This window comes from Biomphalaria glabrata, chromosome 13, assembly GCF_947242115.1.
Source record: "Biomphalaria glabrata chromosome 13, xgBioGlab47.1, whole genome shotgun sequence".
Lineage (NCBI taxonomy): Eukaryota > Metazoa > Mollusca > Gastropoda > Planorbidae > Biomphalaria > Biomphalaria glabrata.
In genome coordinates, this window is record NC_074723.1 from 5,038,207 (window position 1) to 5,057,047 (window position 18,841).

Sequence of the window (18,841 nt, forward strand, 5' to 3'; positions counted from 1 at the left end):
ATTTGTGTCTCTAGTTTCCATTATATCGCCACAATATTTCTCCCTATACATTTTTGTCTCTAGTTTCCATTATATCGCCACAATATTTCTCCCTATACATTTTTGTCTCTAGTTTCCATTATATCGCCACAATATTTCTCCCTATACATTTTTGTCTCTAGTTTCCATTATATCGCCACAATATTTCTCCCTATACATTTTTGTCTCTAGTTTCCATTATATCGCCACAATATTTCTCCCTATACATTTTTGTCTCTAGTTTCCATTATATCGCCACAATATTTCTCCCTATACATTTTTGTCTCTAGTTTCCATTATATCGCCACAATATTTCTCCCTATACATTTTTGTCTCTAGTTTCCATTATATCGCCACAATATTTCTCCTTATACATTTTTGTCTCTAGTTTCCATTATATCGCCACAATATTTCTCCCTATACATTTTTGTCTCTAGTTTCCATTATATCGCCACAATATTTCTCCCTATACATTTTTGTCTCTCCATTAGTCTAAACAGTGAACAGTGATTAATATTTAGGTGTGAATAAAAAATACGTTGCTTTAGTAAGTGTAAAACAAGAAACAGTCTTATCTTATCTTATCTTATGAAATACAGACGTTACTTCAAAAAAGAAGATGATTACGTCCTTCGCGTATCCCTGGGTCAATCTAGTCATGTATGTTAATCAATGACTTAAACTCTGACAAGTCATAGGTTTTCCTGGCTGATTCAGGCAATCCATCCCATGCTCTAATAGCATTCGGAAAGATATTTAAAATAATAATAATAATAATAATCTTTATTGTCTGTAAGGAAATTTGTCTTACAATTTGTGCATTACACCAAACGAAACATTGTAACTATTTAAAAAAATGTACATTCACACCAGTCCTACTCATAATTTACATAGAAAAAGTTTATATCAGATTGTTTCTATTTAATGATTTGATTGCCTGGGGAACAAAAGAGTGTTTGTGTCTGTTTGTCTTTGCTATCGGTGTCTTGTATCTCTTTTGTGATGGTAAAATCACAAGATCCTGATCCGAAGAGTGATTTTTTTTTCTAGAATCTTTTTAGCTTTTTTATGGATCTTTGTCTCAAACAGCTGCCCAGATGGACTTTATTTTTTGCCAATGACTTTACCAGCAGCATTTAGGATTTTATGGAGTTTATTTTTATTTCTAATACTCAGATTGCCATACCAGGCAGTCATATTTAAACTTAAAATATTGGAGATGCAGATATATAGTTCGCCCATCGTGGTTCGATGATGACCATTTTTGTCATCCAGGGGGCTGAGGATGTTGCACTGGGGTTTTGTGCCTCCTCATGTAGCTGGTGAGACTTTCGAGAGCCCAGAATGTTCGGCTCCACACTGGGCAGGTTATTCCAGCTGGCGCTAGTGTCATGGCTTGCTTTTCTTCTGCCAGCGCTGTTCTCTTGCCCTCTGCAATTTGTTCGCCAGTTTTCACAGCGCGACGCCGTAATGCTCTGTCATGTGTTTAGGGAAGAAGGAGTGTTTGTTTGAATTTGTTCATTGAGCAAATGTTTAGTGCGGGCATCGTTCTTGAACACGAAGGAGTAACTAGGGCAGATTTACGGTGCGAGTCTGAGTGAGTTTGGATGATAAACTTACATTTTTGTTTTATTAACTAGACCAAGCTATAGTACTGTGACAGTTGATTTCGCTGGTTTCAATCTAGACATATTTTGTTAATAGTTTGTCTGGTTTATATTGTCAACAGGTAAATTGTACTGTCTTGTTAGACATTTACCTAAGTGCAAAACTAGATATCTAGATAGTAGATCTAGATTGACTAGATTCCAGATCTAGATTAAATAATAAAATACTAATAGTATAGGTTCATAAGACCAAACACTAGAATATATCCACCTCTCTTAGGCATATAGCGCCAGATAAATGGATCTACCAGACCAGTGTTTCCCAAACTCTTCGCACATCCTGAGTATTTAGCGGAACACTTTGTGCCTATTGTTTTCAGAGAGATTAACATGAGGGCATGGCAGATCGAACTGTTGATAGTTCCCTCATTTCGTTATTTGTAATTCGCTATTTTGTTGTATTATTAAGATTTGGTTCCTAGTGCTACCTTTATATAACGTTATAAAGTATATGTAGCACAATGTAGGAACGGATGTGCTTTTTTTTTTTTGTAAATGTACTTATATCCAAAATAGACCTATATGTAATGCATTATATTTTAGCGATTAGTTTAAATTATTATAGAGGTATAGTCCATTGCCATTAATTTTATGTCTGCAAGATAAAATAAAAATTCATGTTATTTCTAAACGATATATACATATTTACATATTACACATATACATATCATTTGTTTCAGCACCTAGCTTCAACTCTATGTTTACATTTACAGCATTATTTCTAAACGATAGTCTTAAAATGTTTTACGGAGAAAATGAGAAGAAGGGAAGTAACTTTTTAAAAAGCCAAAGAAATAAAATAATCTTAATTGTGTCCCTTGATAAAAAGTGGTCCAAACTGACAACCTATCTTGGAATGGTAGATCAATAACAAAAGAAAATAGTCCGCACAGTAGTCTCTAGGGGTGGGGTGGGGGCTAGAGATTAATTATTAATGTTTAAATTACGTATAGACCTAGAACCTTCTATAAAGAGTGATTTTGTTTGTATAGTTTCATTGTTTCCTTCAAGACTCACATACACCGGACACAATTTTGATTGACTAAGTTGGCGGACGTCAGTTCGAAATGCCAGAGAGTGACCACGATGGAGATCACGAGCCGGACGAAAGATTTGTAAGTGACGTAACTGTAATAAAAAAAAAAACTAACAATAGAATCGCGCGCCCTTTTTAATATTCAATTTTAATTAGTTCTTCCTGCCCACTTTGAATTCTGGGAAACGAAATCGATTCTAAAGAAATAAACTTTGTTAAGTAAAGTAATGGCAGTGTTTTTTTACATTTTATGGTCGCCAAATGTGGACAAACGAATTTAGGACTGAATGCTATAAACTATAAACGTTTGATGGGTCTACGATTTCAGAAACTGAGAACTGCTGATTTCACAGCTCCAAATTCACTGTTTTCTTTGTTTTGTTTTACATGTTTCGAATTTTCGGAATCGAAAACTTTTACATTGTGGCCCAAAATTCCAAAGGACGGCGGCCTTGACATTTTATGAGTTTCATGGATTAGCCTTGCAATGTCACAATTTGTGAGAAGTTTAGACCAATAGCAAGTTACCAAGTCGTAAAGACCTCTCCATATAGTTTTTTTTTTTTTATTGATTGAGCTTACTGAAAACATCTTGTAATCGAAAGTTTGATGTTCCTACATAATCTTCTGTGCTAATTAAGGCAAGGTCATCTGCATACATTCTGCTTTTAATTTTTCTTGAAAGGTTTTGATTTAGATCAGTTATGAACATTAGGAAAAGTGTTGGGGAGAGGACTCCTCCTTGGTGAACGCCATTTTTTATATCCACTGTGTGACTTCTTTGCCCTTGCATGCAAACTAAAGCTTTTTCGATGATTTAGATATTCCTTTATCCAGTTGTACATTCTGTGGGATATGCGGTGGTGGATTAGCTTGAGTAAGAGACCTTGTTTTCAAACTTTGTCCAATGCTTTTTCCAAGTCAACCCACACAATCGTTGTTGTTTGTTTTTTTTCTTGAAAGCCGTCTTCTATTTCTTGTGTGATGAAGGCGATTTGATCTGTTGATCTTTCTTTTCGAAAGCCAGCCTGGGCTTCAGTGAATAGGTTATTGCAGTGATGCCCAAACTACGGCCCGCGGGCCAGATCCGGCCCGCGAAGTGTTTCCATCCGGCCCGTCTAAACCTCGGAACAAAGTGAAGAAAATTTCTTAAAAGTTTGAAAAATGTATTTTTCCTACGTTAGGACTCTGTTTGTCTTGGATGGATTTCATTCTAATCTATGGTATTCATATTATTAATTTTTTTTTAAATGAAAACGACGTTTATTTTTTGGTGACAAGTGTTGACAGTTGTTTGAGATTCTTGAATAATTCCGCTGCTGTCTTGAGCTAGTCGTGTAATATGTTGTGTGTAACACAGGGGCATCAATTCTGCATCATTTTTTGGTAAAGTTCTTTTGATATCAAAGAGAATGGTACGTACCATTTAAATATTTGAGCGTTAATGAAATGAGAGTCATAGGAACGAAAACTAGAATATGAATGTAGAAACTTCGGGAAGAAAGTGAAGATATCTTTGCTTTTGTGGAAAATATGCCAACAAGATTTGTACAGAAATGTGGCTGTTTTTAAAACTTATAACAAAAAGTCATTTGCAAATCAAAACATTAAAAAATATGGTTTTAACCGCCAAGAAAAGACCGCTAAGCTAGGCCTAGTTGAATGAGTAAAGCGACTGACGAGAACAAAGAGACAAGAAATGAATGAAATGTGTCCAGGGTAAGGACAAGTTACAGTGTTGCTCAAATTATGAGAAATGATGCGTAAAAAAAAGTGCTTTCTATCAGTGGTGAAAGAATTAGTCCTGGGTAAAAAAAGCAGTTAACGCATCGCAAAACTAAATGACAGAGTAGCAGATTTTGAAATGTTTTCTATTGCCACTGAGGATTACTCCGATAGATCTGCAACTGGAATTGATTGACTTACAAAGCCAGACATCCCTGTTTGAGAAATTTAGAGTGATGCAGACAGTTCATTTCTTCGCCTGATGAAACTTTTCAAATGTCCGAAATGAAGTGTTAAGGACGATCACAATGTTTACAAGCACTTCATTGAGCAGACAAACCTTTCAGTAATAAAACGGATGAGACCTATCTTACGTAATCGCCCTACGTGTGTACGTAGGCCTAGTAGTGCTACAGGTTTCTAATAAAACTATTTAAAATGGAATTATTCTCTATTTCATTTTTTTTTTATCTATTCGATGATGTGGCCCGCGACACGAGTGTCGGAAATGAAAATGGCCCGCCGGGCGAATAAGGTTGGGCATCACTGGGTTATTGGACTCAAGGATCCAACTGCGTCTGTTATTCACCACTCTTTCCATATGTTTGCAAGTACAGCTAGTGAGGCTGATGGGACAGAACTAAATCTAGATCAAATTCAAGCAGACTCTGGATTCTAGATCTTTAACTTAGTCGAAATTTTCGGTTCTGTACCATGTCTGAGCATTGCACATTAAGTCTAGGCTTATTTAAAGAGTGGGGAGAGGGGAAGCAAACCCAATATAGCTATTTCAAATTAATATTTTCATTCGATAAAGATTCTAGTTATCATTTCTTCTTTATTATTATTATTATTATTATTATTATTATTATTATTATTATTATTATTATTTTTATTATTATTATTATTATTACTATTATTATTATTTTTATTATTATTATTCAGACTTTCTTCTGTGAAATGAGCATGCAAGAGTTTGCGTTTGGTGTTGGTGCCATTGGAGTGAACGCCCTTTGTTTGGGAATGATGTTGAATATCCCAACTTTGACGCTTCACAACTTGATGTATAAAATCGCTCCTAAAGTAAGATTGGAACTAGATCTACTTCTAAAATTCTAGATCTATAGGCCTACTGCTTTTATTTTAGGTGAACAGATATTTTTGGAAGCGAACGCAGGACGCGTGTCGATCATGGAACTTAAACAAAAAAAAACAAGCAAATTAAAATAAATACTTTTTATAAAAAGGCTTATATAAGGGAAAGAACTGTACATTTGCAGCATTATATGTCAGTATTATATGTTCCATCATCCATCTCCCTTTGCTTATTAAACAAAATTAATTAATTACCACAAATTAATTCATTAATTGCTTTATTTTAATTGATTAATTATTTGTTAGGGACAATGTGCAAAGTTTTAACTTGATCCAAGACTTATAAGTTGGAGAAATAACGTGTTCAAACTTCTTCACGACAGACAAACAGACGGACTGAGTTCATGTAGACTTTGTAAAAAAAAAAAAAGGACTTTGTAAAAAAAAAGGACTTTGTTCCAATGTCGCTGAGCATTTTTAGTTTCAACGACAGACATGTCTATATGTAAATCAGATTTTTGCTTTACATAGAATCGTGGCATTGATTTTTAAATGAAAACGTGTCACGACGGAACATTTTATTAAAAGCGGGACAAACGGTCAAAGGTGGGATACTGGCCAGCCTAAATCGTGACGTCTGGTCACCAGAATATCACTGTCATAATGAAATACAAGAAAGACTGTGTTACGAGCATAATAACACACTAGAGTTGAAAACCATGTCCGATATTAAACGACTTTAATACACTGAATGACTACACAACACACATCTCTAGCATTTAGCGAACACATGGACGAGTTACCTGCACATGTAAACACAAGAACGACAACCGATACAGTAAATAATTGTCATAACGAACTAAAGGAAAGATAATCAATTAAACAATTTTTTATGTAAAAAATAAAAACACTTTTTTAGTTCAATATTCTCTTTTTTTTTTTTTAAATATATCGGTTTAAAAATAAAAATAATCGTTTGTTTTTTTTTTTCAAAGGGTCTGCTACAACCGGACACCACTGACCAAGAGAGAATTGGTGTGGCCAAAGCCATTATTGACTACTGGTACCAACAGACTGAGTCCTGGAAACCGAAAACTAGATTCAAATGTTTGTATGATGTATTCGTCACACTGAGGGAGTACAAGATCGCCCAACAATTGAAACAAAGGTTTGAGGTACCTGGCAATGTGTAGGTTGTGTCTGGTTAAAGCTCTTTAGTTGTCGGTTGTTATCAGGGGCGGACTGGCTATATGGGCACTGCCCGGCGTCAAAAGGGCAGCTTGAAATTGCTGTTAGGGTCCGTATGTAAAATACGCAAAAAGATTTTTTATAATATTCTCTTTTAAATGGCCCCATTGACCATCTAGATCGGCCCTCACATTACCATTGTAATAGGAGCTACAATCCAATGTTCGTCTCAACAGTAAAATACACATGCCCTGCAGATCTCTACATGTACTCCTACGTCCGCCCTGTTCTATTGCTGTAGTATCTCAGTTTATGAAAAAAAAATATAATAATAATAAAGGTGTAGACCTATATGAATAACGCACTTCATGTTGGCATCCTCAGGCCAATCAACCAATCTCTCTGGAACTCTTCCATACCTTCGACCTTGGCCGACTTGGTCAGTTTGTTAGCGTTCCGGCCACACAGCTAGAGTTCGAAGACGCTGAAGAAGAGGAAGTCGAGGATGACGACTAACAGAGTGGTCGGCCTACAGATCGTCTGCTGAGTTTACCGCCCTTTTTTTTTTTTAGTGAAGGCTTTTATACCTCTAGCTTACAATATACATTTTACATTTACTATATGCTGTTGTTATTAATGAATTTTAAATGCTTTAAAATCTAATGAATAAAATATAAAAGTTATACAGACCAATGTCTTTTAAATGTTTGGAACTTTTTTTCTTTTTCGCTGTTAACACTTTGTTTTAACGTAAGGGAGATAATTAGAGAAAAAATTATTTTAGATCGATTTTTATTTGTTACCTCTAGAATATTTTTAATATTAATAAAACTTCTACAGCAATTTTTTAAATTTTCTTTTCTTGATCATTCATTGTAATAAACGAAAACAGAACTTAGGAAATACTTGCTCGCATAAAATGCGGTAATTTTGTAATGACTTACAAAGTGAAATCAGGAATGTCTCTAGCCTGTATATTGTCTGCTTTCACAGTTAGGACTGAAAACACATTATAAATTAATTTCTCCAAAATGTCACAGATTCCTATACCAATGAACCAAGACATCAAATATTTTGCCCCCTAATGCCTAGCTTGGTAAGGGTATTGAAAGCTATTTTAAGTTGTTTTAATCATTTTAAACAAGCCAATACAACGGGAATCCAATCAGTAGGTCAAGAATACAATTAAATGTAATAGTATTATCTTGTAATATATTTTTTTAGTCTCCTAATTAGACCAGTCAAATTAAAATAATTTTAAATTATTCAGAAGGTCGACTTTAGAAAATGAATTTATTAAAACTTGGACCGCATTAAGTTCCTTCTCGACAAAAAAAGACTTGCCCGATTTGTGACAACTCACCAAAGGAGAAAACATGTAGCTAGATATCATAAACATTTCTTGCCTAATTGACCAATGCTTCCATAAGTTGACCAATTCTGTGCAGCACTAACTAGACAATGTTTCAAGTTGACCAGTTCTGTTCAGCACTAATTAGCCAATATTATATCAAGGTGACAAATTCTAATCAACAGCTGAAAAAATTGACAAAGCCAAGTGTTAGTGAGGACACCCCCAATGAGCAGAGACTTGCATGTTCTTGAAAATATGTTGAAAAACAAAATGTGGGAGGTCTTCTAATTAGCACCTGAGTTGCTTTGCTCGATACTTATCCTGATCTTTTTTGTTTTTTAAGAGTTCTATGCAATTTGAAAACGTGAAATGTTAAAACTAATATCTTTTAAATAATCAGTTTGATGTATTTTTACCTGAAATCTTTTCCAGTCTAATCAACATAGATGTTTAACTTCAACTATAGAATTGAATTATTATTTCTGATAGTACAGGTTCTACAAAGTACACAGTGAAATACCAGGAAACAAAGCAACAAAGATCTTTGTATTTATTATACAAGTTTATTTCACATTGAACATATCACATGAGTTCAAATTAAATGTATTTACACACACAAAAATGTTCTTTCACAAGCCCACACAAGCACTGAACAAAAAAGTAACAATTCAAATATTTTTTTTGTTTGTTCATTTATATCCAGACCTGTACTGTTGTCTAACGATACTATTGAGGTTCTATGCAGTACTCCTATAGTGCATATTGACCTGACTTTAGATGAAGTACATTGTAAAGTCAGTTGAGTTACATTTGTTTGTTGACTAGACTAGTGGATCTAAGAGCTTCATTTCAAACACATAACATATTCTAAGGAAGACTGAAGAGTGGAGTCAAACAAACTTGATTGGTCACTTATATAATTGGGTTAAAACAAACAAAATGTTTTCATACCCTGCAAGAAATGTCACTATCAATGATGCAGAAATAGAATGAGCAAAGACATTAATTCTACCCCATGATCAACCCTAGCATTAGCGACACTGGCAAAGTTTGGCTGTCAAAGAAATTAGACAGGCTTCTTTTATTAGTCTCAACTCTACTTCTATAGTTAAAGTCAAATTGAAAATTAAAAAAAAATAATAATAATATAATAAAATAAAAAAGAATATATATATATATAATAATAATGTTTATGTCTATATAATCCAGTATTTTGTTTTTCTTTCAAATCTCAGCTGTGTGTAAAGTATAAAAAAAAATAGTCTGTGTTCTACAGAGTGAATGATCTAGTTAAAGAAACAGGAAAACTTTTTAAAAAATCAAATTTAAAAAAATGTGAAAACGAAACAAAACTATTAGCAGTAGAGCCAGGCTGCTGGACTCTGTGTGTGTGTGTGGTGCAAGCACACCTCCAACAGCTGCTCTGTTCCAGTCATACATTAAATACAAATATCCATCCCACAGATTGATTCCAAGAATGAGGTAAAAGTCCTTACGCACAGAATGACACCAAAAAAAACATCTGGGAGCATAGAATCCAATGAATTAAATATACAATTATATAATATTTATATCTTTATTTATATATTTATAATATATATATATATATAGTGATTTTATTTAATGTATTTACTTTCTACTTGTTCAATAAACAAAGGTTTAGGTTCAGAGTCAACAACAAACATCACCAACACAATCTGCATGAAACCAATACACAAGCGATACATTCGAAGTGACCCGTTGAGCAATAAGTTCTTTTAACCATGACCTTTTGACTCAAAAGGTCAATCAATGACAATATGCAAAAGGTAGCTCAGATTGGATTCTCGAAAATGTCATTAGTTCCCATTAATTATTTTAATAAACTTTTTTTTCCCCCACTAGTTTTAATTTCAAATGTTTGCATTACAACAGATCTACAGTTTGTTTCAAAAACTGCTTGCGGAACTTACTTCATAACCATCAGAGAAAATAACCTAAGTCTCAGCATTTATTCACTTAGAAGTAGTCATTTGAATGTTTGAAGTCACCAATGTTAACAAAATATATGATGAAACAATATTGGAGCTTTCATGATTCACTCTGTTGTTCATTTTTTTGAATTATTTTCTTTATCCACATAAGGACATACTGGTAAATGTTTTTGAAGTGAACATGGAGAGAGAATCTGAGCCACCTTTTGTCAAGAATGAACAATTGTATATACAGCATTTCATTTTTTTTTAAAAATCAAAGCCAAAAGAAACTGACACATATTGAGATCATGACAGTTCAACAACAAACAAAAAAAAAACCAGACATTCCTGCTGCTTGCCAGTTACACACTTGGACCATAGCAGTGTCATCCATTTTTCTAATCCAACTAATTTAGTAATTGAAAAAAAAAAAAAAGAGTTGTTTCCCATTGATTAAATGGCCAAGTTTTTTTCCTCTCTTAATATTAAAAGATTTAGGATACAGGTTTTGAATTTATTTTTTCTTTTTTGTTCTTCATAAGGAGAAAGACCATTTCCTGAATGACTATGTATTGACCTTTAGTGTAGCGCCCTGTGCCATAAATGGGATGTAGTTATCAAGCACTCAAATCTGCCATTCAGTCAATGTGTACTGCTGCCTCTAGGAATGAACATATATTATGTTAATTACAAAACTTCACTCCATTTAGAGATTACATTAAGCCTGTATCTTTTGACCCAGTTTTTACATTTTAATGTCTTGTATTTAAGCCCAAACTACGTTACCATTTTCTATATTTGATTTTGGTAGCCTTTCAAACATGTACATGTGTGAACTTAAGTGTAAATATTTGGAGTTGACTGTAGAACTAGAAAACTTCAATATTTGGAGTTGACTGTAGAACTAGTAACTTCATCTCACAAAACATGTATGTATGAAAATACAGACTAAACAAAATGGTCAATTGGTTTGTAATTATTTTCATCTTATTTTTATTTCTTATAGATTTTCTAACAAATAACATTAAATAGATCATCATACAACCAATGACAATAACAAAAAACTGTATGCCATTGACTTTGTAAATGTATCAAATTAAAACAATCCTAAGTCTAAACCAAATGTAATATCCACTGGTAGTTCTCTCTGAAATACAACTTAGAACCAATGTGAATAGTTTTTGGTTTTGGTAAATCTGAACAAAAAAATGTAATGCAGGAGCTGGTTGGACCGACACAAGGAACCACGGCAACGGGTGACGACAAGCAGAAAAGACAACAGTTAAGATTAAGTAAGATTTAAGACTTGACAAGAATGATCCTGACTACACAGAGAGAACATTTTAGGTGTGGATGTGGTGTGTGGGTGTGTGTGTGTGTGTGTGTTATATGAACATCAGCAGACTTAATGTGCTCTCTGGTTGAAAGAGCCAGCTCATGGCAGGGGATGACATGACTATATATATATATAAATATGTCTACAATATGTATATAGTGTGTGCACATAGTATATCTTATCTTTTGGTCTATGTACATATGTATAGAAACTACATACAAGACATCAAATATGCATTCTGTACAAATTAGAATTTAAACATTTTATTTACATGACAAAAAAAAATGAGTCGACTTTCTCATAGCCTAACAATACACCGACACAAAGTGAGACCAACATATAGCATAAGACAGGGAGTTGGCCATTTCTAAAGTCTTATATACAATATACATTCAACTGCAAGACAATTTACCTATGCTGAGAAAATCAGCTGTAATTAAATACATGTTACATGTAGAATGTTCAAAATGTAAGTAGAACTCATGAAAAATGAAAACTTGTTAAAAAATTCCACCCTGCCCCCAAAAAAAACTTTCTTAATACCCTTTTAATTGGGGTAACTGAAGACTGAAGGAACCTCAACTCAGTGGACACTCGCTAATTGATTCATAATAGGCAAGTGTTGAATAGTTTTCAGACTTTTGTTTGATAGTATTTTTTTTCTTTTTTAATAGTTAACACATCGTGAAGTGATTTTAATACTTATGTACAAAATAATGACCAAATAAAAATGACAAAAAAAAAAAAAGATCACAATGATTAGGGAACTGAAACAAACATTCCACTTAGAAGTCAGACTTCAGTTGCAACTAGTTCATTGCCAAATTGCTAGAGAAGCCCCGCCCGTAGCGCCTGCCAAGTACACTCTGGGAGGGAAGTTAGGTATCTTTAGCAATGTGCCAAGTTCCTAATTCAAACTGATCTCAACATAAACCCAAACATTATAATGACCTAACATAACAGGATGCACAAGTCTGTAAAACAAGATATCACAATAGAGTTTCAGTACAGCAAACAAGTCCACTGCCACTCTAGTCTGACACTTAGGAATGGCAGGAAGTCACTCACTTTAGAATTGGGTTTATTAACATATTACATGTTAATTATAGTAATGGTATTTGTTTAACATGAAATGTACATGTTTGTCTTTTTGTCATATTTGTAGATGACATTAAGTAAATATAATTGCTGATCTTGACAGCAAAATTTAAATAATATTGAATTAAATATTAATTCCAAAATTTTATTTTTTTTTTTCTTATTAAGTCCATAATTTTAAAAAAGTTCTTTATTTTATTATTTATTATTGAATTAAATAATTCCAAAATTTGTATATTTTTTTTCTCTTATTTAGTCCATATTTTAAAAAAAGTTCTTTATTCATTGTTTTGTTTCATTGAAAGTCACTGAATAGAAACCAAGTTATTGAGAAGCATGGAGTTCCTTTGTGTCTGGTGCAAGGAATCCTGATGTTTGTAAATCCATTGATTTGGTAAAAGTAAAAGTCTTTTATGGCCCTAGCTACAATGATGACAACATGGGGGCACATTCTTGTTTCCTGAACACTTGGGCTCAACTTGTCTAATCAGGGTGTTCAGGTGGTAGCTACAATGATGACAACACGGGGGCACATTCTTGTTTCCTGAACACTTGGGCTCAACTTGTCTAGTCTGGGTATTCAGGTGGTAGCTATGATGATGACAGCATGGTGTTCAGGTGGTAGCTACAATAATGACAACATGGGGGCACATTCTTGTTTCCTGAACACTTGGGCTCATCTTGTCTAGTCGGGGTGTTCAGGTGGTAGCTATGATGATGACAGCATGGGGCACTTCTCTCAGTTGCTCCATCAGAGTGATACTGCCTTGTTCAGCGACTGAATTATCCACAAAGTCACAAGGTGGGAAAATGTGAACCACAAATCCAGCCTAGAAAAAAATAAAGATCAAGTTATGAATGTTTTTTTTAAATCCTACTTTTCTGGTATGCAAAGGGATGTTACTGATATTTAATCTAAATCTAGTTTCCTTGGATCCAGTAATGAAGTGATCTTTCAGAAAGTTTGAATAAATGTGTTGTCACACAGTACCAGTTTAAGTGTAAAAATTGAAAAGTTAAAATAAATGAATCAATTTTTGGTTGCTATGAGAAAAGTGAGTTACTAGTAGAGTTTGAGGGGGAAAAAAGGTACTCTATTTTGATAAGAAATAGTACAAAAAAACTTTTAAGCTTAAGATCAGTCAAAAGTAATGGAATATTCTTCATAGACTGGTACCTGTTCAGATCCTGGTAAAGGAACATTGACAATGCCTGCAGCTTGTTTGTTGAGTAGGTAGGTTATAAATCCTTCACTTAACGCTCTTGTCTGGACACTAATGTCTGATTGGTCTCTGCCACAAGCCACAGCTATCAGGATACAGTAATCTTCCTCACACTAAAATATAAAGCAGACATTTCATTCATTAGAAGTCAAGAAATTTAAAAAAGGACATAACAGTCAACACAAGGCAGTGAAAAAAACAGGATTCAAAATATTGTGTACAGATGCGTGCCACTTTTTTCTTCTAAATGTGTTTTTGTGCTACACTCATGATACAATGTAAGAGATAGCAAGGTCTGAAAAGGGAGCGTTACTTTACTTTGTTGATTAAAGACAACTTCAAAACAAACAGCCTGTCCTATTAGTTATGTCTGTCATAATGAGGGATATAATAGTCATTGTTCTTACATATCAACCTTTTGGAAGTCTTATTTTGTCACTATGTAAAGCTTGATAAGTGGTGATGTTCACTATTTTAAAAATGGAGCTTACCTGCATCCTTTTAGATACACCTTCCAGTTGTGCTTGTTCAAGCCTCATTCTCTGGCTGATACGTAGAGGAGGCAGCACACCACTTTGCATTGGTTGTGGAAGCGCTTGATTGGGCAGCCTTCTGTTGCCAGCAATAAAATGCATTTGTACATAACTGTTGTCATTTTTAAGTGCCAAAGCCCCTTGCCACATAACTGGATAGCGCTGAAAACATAAATTAATAATATTAGAAAATCTTGATTGCCAATTAAAAGTAGAAATAGGGAAAGCAGCTATCGATGACAAGTGTAATCAAATAAATGGAAACTCCCTCCAACACTAACCCAAAGAGAGAAAACAAAAGTTTTGAAAAGGGGATGATGTGAGAATATCAATCTTTCGGATTACTAATAAAATCTAGCAAAAGACCAAAAAGTTTTATTGCCAATAAATAGACCAGAAAATAGAATGGTAGGGACACTAAATGTTTTACCTGCAAAAATCCCACTGGGCTGTTTGTCTGGAGTTCATGGGGCATGCGTTGTTTCATTAGGAGAAGATCAGCCTGCCGGCTAAGCATTGGATTAGGTGATGGCGATCCAAGAAGGCCTCTGGCTTGGTCTTGATGTCCTGGTTCTCCCTTTTTGTCGTAGGGCTCCAGCACTTGGAATCTTGGCCCAGGTGCAAAAGGGGGGAAATGACTTTGCATGACATTTTCCCTCAGCAGGTGAGTCTGTGCCTGGTGCCCAGGGCCATATAGACGTCCAATAAACTGGGTAGCCAATCCAAGAGGGATCTCAGGATACATGTGAGCAATGGCTTCACAGGCACCACTTGAGCTCGGCTGCATGAAGGCACTAGTTACTCCAACCTGCATGCGACCAGGTTCCACTTTTCTATCGAGATATGGTAAGGAAAATGGGCTTTGTGGAGCAGGTGGGGTTGATTTGGGAGTCCGTGAGGGATCAACCCGACTGTCAGAATCTGCCAAATTCAGTGGTTGATTAAGTCCAACTGGTTGAGATGATAACGAGCTCTTCCTGGCGCTGTTCGGTCCTACAGGGGTATTCCTGGCCTGATCGTGTGCTAGCCTCAAATTTCTGGCATCTGCAGGATGGCCCTGATCGGGATTAGCAGTTCTGTTGTTCTCTTGCACTAAAAGAAGATGCTGACGCAGCCTTTGTTGTTCCATCAAGAACATCATTTCTCTGGTTGATGTTTGCTCACCATGAACTGAAGATTGCACAGAGTTTTCTAGATCATCTAAGAGAAAGAAAAAAATGTTTTAGTTATCAAAATGTAAACATAAACATAAAAAAAGGTTTTGCTTTATGATGGCTGAATAGAAATGAAGTGTACCTTTCAGAAACCTGGGGTCTGAATGCATGCGTAGGCTGAGGGGTGACTGACATCCTGTTTCTCTCAGCGAGTTGGGATTAGGATGTCTTTCAATGACCTGATACAAACAAAAACAAAAACTCATAAAAACACTATTTTACTTCTGACACTATTTTGCTTCAAACTATCCAGGAGGAATATTTCCAAATTTCAGTTACAAACAGGTAATTCTATCTAAGACAATCACTTAGCAGCAATGTTACATCAAGTACATAATAGAATGTAACATTTGTTTGATATTCCTTTATTTAATTTTCTAAATACCTGGCCTTCAGGACTGGCAGATGTTGGAGACAGTGAAATAGGCTGTGATGACACTATCCCAGCATACAGCATAGCTCCTGGGGCAGTAGTCACAGGTGGAGTTCTGGTCTCAGAGCCAAGTTTCAAAGACGTCTGTGGGGGTATGGATGGAGACTTAGTGTTGCGCATCTCCAGACTGCTCTTGAAAGCACTGTTAGGGAAGTGCAGGGAGTGATGGGAGCTTGGGAGACCCTGCTGCTCCATCATGTAAGGTCTCTGACCAATGTGAGCTGGGGGAACTGGGCCAGCAAAGCCAAATGGAGCCTAAAGAATAAAAAAAAAGGTCTTTGTCACAGAAGTTTAATCTTCCACTAAGAAACTGGCTGAACATGAGTAGTTCAACAAATTGTAGCTACTATATTGGTCTCTTAATACACACACTTCAAACAACTCACTGAAATGATTCAACTAATATTCAAACTTTCACAGTAGAAAAGTATAAACACAGCTCACAATGTCCAGTCTGTAACATTAACACACATCAATCTAAGCAGGTCATCAAGTTAGGTCAGTACACACATTAAAGGTCAGTCAAGGTAGCACACTTTAGTTTACATTTTTTCATAAGAGTACTGAGTGTGTAGATTCTGCAGACTTTCTTTCAGTCAAAAATACAGCACAGAAGAATTAAAAGTTGTATGTTTTGTCTGAAAACTTGATTTAGAAACATTTTCTCTGCTTCAATAAATTTATAAATCATTCAATCAATATACCCTTCCTAGTCCTACAGTTCAAAGGTTAAGAAAAGTTGTTTCCATTCCATGTTTATCAAAACATAGCTGGTGAACAACTCTCCTGTGTGTGTCCTAGGAAAAGTCCGTCTTCGTTTCATCAGTATTCATGGCCCAATCAATCCTAGTTTATATTTAAGAGTGAAGTAAAAGTTATTATCAAAATTGGACAAAATAATGTGTTTCTATCACTTTGTCTTAAATATTAGGCAATGTTTTCTACTTTATCTCTTGCTCTCAGTAATTGTTTTTCACATTCCAATGAAATTATTCATTTTGCTCATTTGTGTTTCACTACCCTGTTATGGTTAAATTTCAATAACTGTTTTTGTATGCAATCAGGAAATGTTACGTTAGGTATATAATTATAGAGGAATGCATACACTTTTTATATAACACAAATTAAAGTTTATGAAACCAAAAATTAATTTAATTTAATGGGGTCTAATCAACGTTGGTATTATCAGTTAGGAGAAGAGAAGAAGAGTAATAGGCTGGGTTTTTTTTTGTGTGTCTTTTTACTACTTCAATTGATTATCTTATGTTTATGATTATTACCAAATGTGTTACTTTCACTTTTCATCAACCTCACTGCTCAATTTTCTTTACCAAGTGCTTCTTAAAACAGAAGATGTATATGCTAGCATTGGTTTAATTAGGATATCAAGGCATTAACTTTTAACTAGATTTGTTGATTTTTAGAAACCCTAATGTCCTGTGTGTCATTTCAGGAATACCATTAAAGTACTTATTATTTATTTTAGTCTGAATTGTACAGCTTACTCTATCACAGATTTGCTTATTTGATATTATTTCACTATTGAGTCTCACATGATGTAGTTTTCCCAATAAAAGATGGTGTAGGGTTACAACTTTAGATTATTAGAGAATGTATGTGTACCTGTATTTTTTTTTTCTGAATGTGAGTTTAACAATGAATAGATGTCTTGCTTTTTTTTTTTTTAAGTGCTATACAACAAATATCTTTGAAAGCTAATTTCAAAACATGTACAAGTAATTACCTCTGAATGTTTCTGAGAAGCATCAACATTGATTTTAGAAACCATTTCATCCATTCCTCCAATCTTGACAACTTTGACAACAGGACGCTCTGGTCTGATTGAAGTTTGGCTGTGTGCACTTGGTGGACGCTTGTTCATCAAATCATGGGCACTAGGAGGGCGCTGGAGCAACAAGCTAGGATCTTTCATGAGTGAAGAGTTCTGAAGGTGCATGGGCAAGTGAGGATTGGATGATGGCTGATTCAAATTGCCCTGAATGCTGTTCCACATAAGGCCGCTATGGACAGGGCTAACAGAGGGCTTTGCTTGACTAGGTAGAGCAGTAGAAGTCACTGGAAGTATAGGCTGCTGTTGACTAGTTTGGGCCACATTATTTGGCAACAAGGCAGAAATGGAAGAGACATTGTTCATGGATTCCTGGGATGCTTGCACTTTGGCAGCCACTTTTGGATGAAGAGATCCGGATGGTCTGGTAATGGGTGAGTCCATGGCCACAGAGTCCACAGGTTTCCATGGAGTGGACTGTGATGGTACCGACTTGACAACTTCATGCTCAGTGATTGGCTGCTGCTGTTCATTCTGAGGTAACCCAGAGAACAGCCCCAGGTTATTATCTCTCTTCAAATTGCTCTCGCCATACTTTATTCCGTCCTGCACTTTGTTCTCACCATATTTTATGCCCTCTGGCACTGAATTTTTACCTGCAAGTGATGTATTTGAATTAAAATGACCTCCATTGTTACCAGAGCCCGCTGGCTTAATTGTTGCTGTACCAGTGTCAGAAAGTTTGACTGTAAAAGCCAAAGGAGGCTTCTCATGATGCTCTGTAGAAGAGTTGACAGTTTTATTGGCCCTCTCAATTGTATAGTGTTTTTCTTCTTTCTTCTCAACTACATGAGCCACTTTGATTCTGATAGGTGGCACTGTTGGACCCTTCTTGCCAGCATCACGGACATCAGCCTTAGCAGGTTCAATGGTGAACTTCACTTCCTTCTGTTCTGCTTCTTTCTTTGCTTCTGTTGATCTTCGAGTTTGGCGTGTCGTTGGGGGTGCAGGGAGAGGAGATGGAGTAGAAGCTGCAAGACAAATGATCACAAAATATATTATTATTTCCTCATGCAAAGACAATGCAGAAAAATAATTAAAAACACTGTAATGCTATACAAAAAATCCTAAATACCTCAGTATGTTTTAATCAAGATTCATTATTTGATTTACTGTG

General features: G+C 35.2%; 2 protein-coding genes across 5 annotated transcripts in view; one reads left to right on the forward strand and one right to left on the reverse strand.

Annotated features, from left to right (window-relative positions):
* Positions 1–1,571: 1,571 nt before the first annotated feature.
* Positions 1,572–7,426, forward strand: LOC106056233 (uncharacterized). Of its 3 annotated transcripts, none has more exons than XM_056007336.1 (5): positions 1,572–1,747; positions 2,678–2,800; positions 5,392–5,529; positions 6,537–6,716; positions 7,114–7,426. In XM_056007336.1, exons 2-5 carry the CDS (start codon positions 2,753–2,755, stop codon positions 7,243–7,245), a joined length of 498 nt encoding a protein of 165 aa, XP_055863311.1. In that variant the 5' UTR covers positions 1,572–1,747; positions 2,678–2,752; the 3' UTR covers positions 7,246–7,426. The 3 variants fall into 3 exon arrangements, with proteins under 3 accessions (XP_055863311.1, XP_013068313.1, XP_055863312.1); XM_013212859.2 differs by having other exon boundaries at positions 2,697–2,800; XM_056007337.1 differs by having other exon boundaries at positions 1,597–1,615; positions 2,697–2,800.
* Positions 7,427–8,626: 1,200 nt separating this feature from the next.
* The window catches only part of LOC106056232 (protein split ends-like), a 62,863-nt gene continuing 52,648 nt past the window's right edge, over positions 8,627–18,841 (reverse strand). For both annotated transcript variants that reach the window (XM_056007604.1, XM_056007603.1), the window contains exons 14-20: positions 17,620–18,695; positions 15,828–16,130; positions 15,525–15,621; positions 14,659–15,428; positions 14,187–14,390; positions 13,650–13,808; positions 8,627–13,302 (exon numbers count right to left, since the gene is read on the reverse strand). In XM_056007604.1, coding sequence (XP_055863579.1) covers positions 13,171–13,302; positions 13,650–13,808; positions 14,187–14,390; positions 14,659–15,428; positions 15,525–15,621; positions 15,828–16,130; positions 17,620–18,695 — 2,741 coding nt within the window. In that variant the 3' untranslated portion in view covers positions 8,627–13,170. The remainder of the gene's footprint in view (positions 13,303–13,649; positions 13,809–14,186; positions 14,391–14,658; positions 15,429–15,524; positions 15,622–15,827; positions 16,131–17,619; positions 18,696–18,841) is intronic.